The sequence below is a fragment of the Hipposideros armiger genome, unplaced genomic scaffold (assembly GCF_001890085.2).
Source record: "Hipposideros armiger isolate ML-2016 unplaced genomic scaffold, ASM189008v1 scaffold_342, whole genome shotgun sequence".
Taxonomy (NCBI): domain Eukaryota; kingdom Metazoa; phylum Chordata; class Mammalia; order Chiroptera; family Hipposideridae; genus Hipposideros; species Hipposideros armiger.
In genome coordinates this window covers 1,534,995-1,542,574 of record NW_017731692.1, presented here as the reverse complement: position 1 = coordinate 1,542,574, position 7,580 = coordinate 1,534,995, and the positions used below count along the sequence as shown (strand labels likewise).

The 7,580-nt window shown below is 52.3% G+C and overlaps 1 protein-coding gene across 3 annotated transcripts; it reads left to right on the top strand.

The window, feature by feature from the left end:
* The first annotated feature begins 1,833 nt into the window (after positions 1–1,833).
* On the top strand, positions 1,834–7,118 carry SOCS2 (suppressor of cytokine signaling 2). 3 transcript variants are annotated; one of them, XM_019661287.1, is made up of 4 exons: positions 1,834–2,106; positions 2,643–2,754; positions 3,574–3,933; positions 5,627–7,118. In XM_019661287.1, the coding sequence occupies exons 3-4, from the start codon at positions 3,795–3,797 to the stop codon at positions 6,082–6,084; spliced, it is 597 nt and encodes a 198-aa protein (XP_019516832.1). In that variant the 5' UTR covers positions 1,834–2,106; positions 2,643–2,754; positions 3,574–3,794; the 3' UTR covers positions 6,085–7,118. The 3 variants fall into 3 exon arrangements, with proteins under 3 accessions (XP_019516832.1, XP_019516833.1, XP_019516834.1); XM_019661288.1 differs by lacking the exon at positions 2,643–2,754 and having other exon boundaries at positions 2,024–2,106; XM_019661289.1 differs by lacking the exons at positions 1,834–2,106; positions 2,643–2,754 and adding an exon at positions 2,981–3,457.
* Positions 7,119–7,580: the final 462 nt, after the last annotated feature.

Below are 7,580 nucleotides of genomic sequence, written 5' to 3'. Positions count from 1 at the left end.
CTGTTAGGAAGCAACAGGAAAGCACATGAAAGAAACGTTCTTGGCAGATTCACTTCAATTGACAAATAGAAATTTATTTTATCTTTGAAAAAATTTTAGATATCTTTTAACTACAGAACAGTGAGTACACCCTTCTTCTGGGATTCTCGAAAAGGGAAGGAGAAGCCATATGGCATAATTTAGAACATAGTGAACCCGTGTAGATGTAGTGGTTCTTAAACGTTCTGGGCCTCAGACTACACACAAGCTCTACATGGAATCTTATTTGTTCATTCATTCCAGTCCCTCACCCGGAACCGGAGTCCACTGCCTTAATTTTAGAGAAAAGGTCACGGGCCTAAGGACAGTAAATGATCCCTGAAAAGTCTTAGGCTACTTTATTCAATTAGCTCCGCCCTTCACATCAAAGACTCTAAAAAAACAAAACATGATTCTGTGCACAGGACTCCATCGTTGAGACAGCCCTTTATTAGCTGGGAAATGCCTCACCCCTCCCTAGCTCACCTGCCTATCATTTGCATAGTTATTTACTCAAAAGCAGTAAAATTGAGAAAACAAACCTCCTCCGATTCCCGGAGGGCAAGGCGGGGAGCTGGTTTACGCTTCCTTCCAGAGCCAGCAGGGGGGGCACCAGACAAGGTTTGTGAGTCTTGCCTCCCCCACGCCAGCTCCGGCTTCTTCGCCCAACTTCCTCATAGCCACCGCTTCAACTAAAAGTGGCCATTGACCTTTCAAGCTTTTGAGTAGTGATGCAATAGAATAGTATTTCAAAGAAAAATGATTATCAAAATTTTGGATCCGGTTTTCCCACGAATGTCAATGGTTTTAAAAAGTAGGTCACATTTAAAGTAGGTCACATTTCGGGGGCGGGCGTGCAGCAAGATGAGTTCCAACCGAGGCTAGGTGATCTCCATCCGGGTGGGAGGAGGTGAAGGGTCCCCGGGCAGGGAACAAATGATAGATCTTACCGAATTTCCCGCCAGCCTTGCGGGAAATCGCAGAAACGCGCGCTCTCCAGACTGCAGGCACCAAGGCCCACCGCCCAGCATTACCCGGCGAGCTGGTAAGGGAGCCCCCTCGACAGTCGGCGCAGGTCAGCGGGGACCAACCGGAGGCAGGAAGGAGACAAGAGGAGCGGAGAGGAGAGGAGGAGCCGGGCTGGGCTAGTGCGGGCGACCGCGAGTAGCACCGCCTGGGGGAGGGGACTGAGAGTGGCCAGTGCAGGCTAAGGAGGAGCCACTCTCCAACCGCTGGCTGCCTTCTAGGACCTGGGCCGAGCGGACTGCCTCTGGCCGGCTCCCTTCGGCTGTCGGGCGTGGGCACCGGGGCTGGAAAGCGGCCTCCCCCACCCCATCAAGTGTCTTCGAGCGGAAGGGGCTTTTCGGAGAACCTGCAGTCTCTTCTGCATGCGGCTCACAAAATGTGCGGCCTGGAGGGTCGCGTGGACAAGGAGCGGAGGGGATTGGAAAGACAATCCCCTCCCCCCGCGGCGGACTGAGCGGGCGAGGATGTCTGTTATTCGCTCGACTCCGGCGCACCCTTAGCATGGCTGGGGGAGCAGGCTCCGGTAGCCCAAACGGGGACGGTGGTGACCGTGGGCTTCTCCAGCGCGTCTCCGAGCACTCCCGAGTGTGGGATCAGGTCCCCAGGCAGCCACACCACACTGCCCAGCGCCCGCGCGCTCTGAGCCCGCCTCCCCTGAAGCCTGCGCAGTAGCGCCCCAGCCTTTTTAAAGCAGTAGCGGGGGCCGCGGTCACGTGGGGCGAATTCCTGGAAAGTTCCTGGAAAGCGGCCTCCGCAGCGGCGGGGCGGGGCGCACTGGGAGCGCGGACCGGGCCGAGAGGCGGGGAGCGAGGGAGGCGCGACGGGCTGGGAAGTCGCGCGCACACTTCGCTCCGGGGACAGACGTTTAACTCTTGCCAAGTCTCGCCGCCGCCGCGGCTCGCGAGCCTTGGGCTCCCCTTGAAGCATGAGCCTTCTTGCCCGCCGCCACCGGCGCTGCACGGGCAGCGGACAGTGCGCGCCAGGGCCCCGGGCGCACAGCCTCAGGATCCCCTGTGCCTGCAGTCCCGGCGCCGGAGGAGCTCGGGCCGGGGCTGGCTGCAGGTACTGGTCAGAGGAGCCCTAAGGCTCCGCCCCAGGAGGGTCGCTGGGGAGGGCAATGGGGCGCGGTCGCGAGCGGCGAGCGGCCGTGGCTTCCACAGTTTAGAGCCGTTGGAGGAGAGAGTCTGAGCTGTGGTTCTGCCTCGCGGCTAGGCGCTACTGCCGGCTTTCTCCGGTTCCTTCCCGGCGTCGGGAAGTCTCTGGAGTTTTTTTTTTTTTCTCCCCCTCCTAAACTGCCATCCAAATTAATAATCCTCCTAATAACCTGATCTCCCGCTCCTCCCCACCCGCCTGCCTCCCGCCCTGGCTCCTTTACCCCTCCCTCTGTCCTTCCCACCTCCTTGGTCACAGCCGGAGGGAAACCCAGCAGCTGCCCGGGGTTGGGGGTGTCCGAGCCCGGAAGGGGGTGTCGGAGCCTGGGGGGTCTAGGCGATGATCCCGGAGCTTTTGTTTGTCCTCTGCGCTGAAAACTCCGGTCGCTGCCGTCGCTGAGTGCCGGGTTCGTCGCATCCCCAGCCATTTCATTCTCAAATTAAAAGTCGACAGGGAAAACTCGGGCAGACACCTCTCCTCTCCCGGATCCCTCCTGTCTCCCCCGCCCCAGGTCCGCAGGGGTGGCTGCCGGGCGCGGAGGCGGCGGCCGAGGCCGAGGTAAGAGCTCGGTATTCGTTGTCTTGCACGTCCCGCGGGCTCTCGCTGCCGCCTGCTCGGCCCCGGCCCGGGCCCGGGCTCCGAACCCCCGCGAGGGCTGCGCGCGAGGGCCGATTCCTCGACAGCGCCCGCGGCGACAACAGCAGCCGTTGCCGCCGCCCGGTCTCGGGAGCGGCCGCCACAGTGTCCTGCGGCGCCCCCCACCCCAGCCCGAAGCGGACCCTGGGAAGGGGGTGGGGGGGAGGGAGACCGAGGCAGCCTGTGGGCCCGGGATGCAGCAGCTCGCGCACCTCGGTGCCTAGAGTTGGCAGCCCCGGCCCCGGGAGTCCCACGACGCTATAGGGCGGGGAACCAGGTTTGTGCCTGGTGCTTCCTCCCGGGGCTCCCCGGGCTGTGCGGAGTGTGAGATAGGAGTGCCAAGTTGGGGATCGCTCCTGTTCTTTCCTTTAAACAAATTTTCCACTTGTCCTTGACTAGGGCCTCTACACCGTACCTGCAGGTGACTCTGCTGTTCTTGTCCACTAGTCTGATTTTAGCCAGCAGCCCTGGGAGGGAAGACACCCGGTTCCCCACCCTCATGCTGTTTCCCCCTCACGGCCCCCTCCCCCATCTCCAACTCTGGCGTCTCCGATCCCTACTCTCTCTTTATCCTCCTGTCTCTAGAGCTGGGCCAGGGCAGTAATTGGATGCTTGGGGTTAAATGGTGCGGGAGCATAGACGCGGGAGGAGTCCACGGGATTTTCCATGTCTGTCTCCCCACCCACACCCCAGCCAAGGGTCCATTTCGGACTGACCCAACCCCACACTTTCTCTTTGCAGGCAAACCGTGGGTGACCGCGCTTGCGGGGGATTTTGCCATCCGTACACTGGGACCTGGGGAGGAAGAACCAGCAGCTCTCACCCCCCTCCCCTCCACCACCATTTTGGATACTCCGCAGGGACGCGTTTTGGGGTTCCCACTGACTTCCAGGAAGGACGCGTGCCCCTCTCTGACCCCAGCTCGTGTGGCCACCTGTCTTTGCCGCGGTGACCCTTCTCCCATGACCCTGCGGTGCCTCGAGCCCTCCGGGAATGGCGCGGAAGGGACGCGGAGCCAGCTGGGGAACACGGGGTCGGCGGAGGAGCCGTCCCCGGAGTCGGCGCGTCTGGCGAAGGCCTTGCGGGAGCTCAGTCAAACAGGTAGGGAGCAGAACGGCCGCGACGCGTGTGAGAGGAGGCGCCTCCCCAAAGAGGGTGCTGGGGGCTGTGCTGGCGGGGAGCACAGCTGGGAACTGGGGCCGAGACGGGAAGCAAAGAATGGGATGGGAAAACGTCCCCTCGCATCCAGTCCCCGCCTCAGGGCGGGGGACCGCAGAGAGGATGCCCGCAAGGCCCTGGATCCTTGGGAATGCAAAAGGAAAGTGATTCTCATAGGCACAGCGCTAGAAGGGCTCCTTGGAAATTGCCCCTAGGGCGTTTTTGGAACCTTGGCTATTTTCCGCACTGCGCAGGGGTCGTCGCTCTGCCTCGAACCCAAGCAGGAGAAAGTGCCTGGCGCCTCCCTTTCCGCGGGGTGCGAGGCGGCGAGTGGGCGCCGCGCTGCCGGCAGCTTCAGCTGCATCCGGCTCCCGGACGGAGCTGCCGCTGCAACCGGGAACCTTGGCGGCCAAATTGAAGGACCGACAGATTGCGGCGCAGGCGGCTGCCGCGGAGCCGGGGAGAGCGCGGCCCGCTAAGCCCCCACTGAACTCGCCCTTTAGGGACGGCGCGCCCAGGGTCTTGCCATCTTCAACTGTAGCCCTGCGCTTTGCGCGGCTCGCTTTTGTCTCTGGGCCGCTGAAAGAAGAAAAGTGAAAAAAAAAAATTATGGCAAAGCATCAGGCTTTCAAAATCTGGATCCTAAAAGCTCACGTTTGGGGCAAAGTTGAAGTTTTGGTAACGCTAGTGAGAGAGGCAAGTTCCTTCCCTTGGAGTTGAGGTCTTTCCGTGTGGGCCATGGGTTTTTTCCTCAGCGGAGGGACCAGCAGATTCGGGAATCCGAGCAATTTGGAAGGTTGGGGTTGGGGTGGGGGTGGGGGTGCATATTGTTCAAATTTCTTAAATGAGTAATGTCTCTAAGGCATTTTTGAAAACGGGATGGGCCTGGGAGATGGTGCAGGCAGATCAAATCGAGAATGCTGGGGAGACCGACGGTTGAGATTGGATTTGGATTAAGGCAAAGTCCAAAAGATTGTAAACTTGAAGTACTAATTATCAATTGGGGTTTCCCTCATTTCTCAGTGACTGATAAGGTAGTTGTAATTGGAGCAGCAAACAGAAACTATTGTATTAGAACTGCATTTTTTAAACAAGTAAATAACAGTACTTTCCAGGGCTTTGTACAGAGAAATGCAGCCATTGACAGGTTTGGGGAGGGTGAGGGTGGACACCAACCATCCAAAAAGTTGCTTCTGTTTTTTTCTCTATTGGAATTATTGGAGTTGGGTTTCCCACTTTTTTAAGGGCATGGCTTTTATTTCTAACTTACGATTAATTTCTAATTCACTTTAAGTCTTCGGTTTCACTTGAGTGGTGCTGGGGGCATCATACTTTGTCATATTGCAAATATTCTTTTGTTTTGTCAGGAGAAAAATCTTAAGATACTTTAAAGAACAGCTACAGAAAGTTACTTTTAAAAAAGAAAACTGGCTCACAGTTTGTGTTCATAAAATAACATGGACCCATGTTTTCATTAAATTTCTACCCAAAGTATTTGTGGTAGCCTCCGGTAAACTTTCACTCACATGCTTTTTAGAGCTAAAAAAAAAATTGTTGTCAGGTACTTGCCCCATTTAAAACATTCTTTCTAATAACAATTTTACCTTTTCTTTTTCTTTTTGAACAAAAACCCCAGGTTGGTACTGGGGAAGTATGACTGTTAATGAAGCCAAAGAGAAATTAAAAGAGGCACCAGAAGGAACTTTCTTGATTAGAGATAGTTCGCATTCAGACTACCTACTAACAATATCTGTTAAAACGTCAGCTGGACCAACTAATCTGCGAATTGAATACCACGATGGGAAATTCAGATTGGACTCTATCATATGTGTCAAGTCCAAGCTTAAACAATTTGACAGTGTGGTTCATCTGATCGACTACTACGTTCAGATGTGCAAGGATAAGCGGACGGGCCCAGAAGCCCCCCGGAACGGTACTGTTCACCTTTATCTGACCAAACCTCTCTACACTTCAGCACCACCTCTGCAGCATCTCTGTAGACTCACCATTCACAAATGTACTGGTGCCATCTGGGGACTGCCTTTACCAACAAGACTAAAAGATTACTTGGAAGAATATAAATTCCAGGTATAAGTGTTTCTCTTTTTCTAAACATGCCTCACATTAGAGTATCTCCGAATGCAGCTATATAAAAGAGAACCAAAACTTGAGTGACTGCTCTGGATAACTACACGGAATTCTAAGAACAGCTGAAGTCAATCTAATTTAAATGTGTGATGAGGTAGCTAGGTATTTAAAGTTCCCCCAAATATTTTCACCTGAGTAATGCTTCCCTTCCTAAGACTGACCAAGACTAGTTGATCCTTTTAAGTTAAAAATTAAATGTCCCAAGTAAAGGCTGAAGTAACATTTTATCAGAATGCCTGGCCTTTCTGAGGTTCCTTTCTTTTTGGTGGAAGGTCTAGTAGAGAACTCATCGTCTGTAGGAGTACGTAGGAATACTCAAGAAAGGAGAGGAAACTGACACAGGCTTAACTTCAATTTTATATATATATGCCTGGTGATCAGTCTATTTTAGGACATTTTATATTTTGCATTCTGATGTAGCTAGGAGTTTTGTTGAACAGATATGCTTGTATTTATCCTTCATTTTATGCAATTAACCAAATCAACCAAAAAAGTGACCATGAAATCCTGTATTTGTCTTTTTACTACATGTATGAACTCTCCCATGTGAGTGAGTACTGTAGTAATCCATTTTAAGGGAGCCTTACTTCAGAAATATTTCAAACTGGTGCAAACGGAAAAGACTTTGTTTTTTCCTTTAAGGCTAAAGACAAGAATGTCATGCTCTACAGGTGCCACTTAATCCCTGTTAATAAAACCATGTAGATACAGACATTTTACTTTTTGAAGTAGCTGTTGCCAACCTGGTGTCACAACCTGTTGCCATGGATTTTTTGGAAATGGCTTTAGAAATTTCCAACTTGTCCTTGAATTGTCTAACCATGGACATCAGCAGTTGTCTCCCTTCTACCATGTAGAAAACTTTGACTTAATTTTCTTCCATATATAGGGGGATACCTGCCTGTTTTTCCAAGTGTTTATTTACTGCTGTTACTATTTGATTAGAATGTATTAAATAAAAAAAAACACCCTGACTTTTACAAGTTGCACTTATTACTTTGAATCGTAGAGAACATATGCTTTCATGGTAATAGAGGGTTGCCATAAAAAAACTTACATCAAGTGAAATAAGCCAGATATTCAGCAAGAAGTTGAGCATTACTTGCCCTTCTCTGAAGTAATGGGTTGTACTTGCCCTTTGCATTTTGGAAAGCATGCTTTAGAAACTATAAGAACTGCCAAGTGGCCCTGGTCTTTTACAAGTTGAATAGGCATAACACTAATGCTCTTTGTGTTTCCAAAAATATGGTATAGAAACTATAAAAATTGTGACACATCTGAGTCCTTAGCAGGTTGAGTAGGCATAATGCAAAATAAAAACAAAGTTTTATGGTGATTTACTTTTGGCCTCACAGTCGCATGACTATCGCATATGAACCATCTTTTCTGGAGTCCAGACATTATTCATTGGCCATCTTTAAAAAAAATTGCCTGCATAGCCA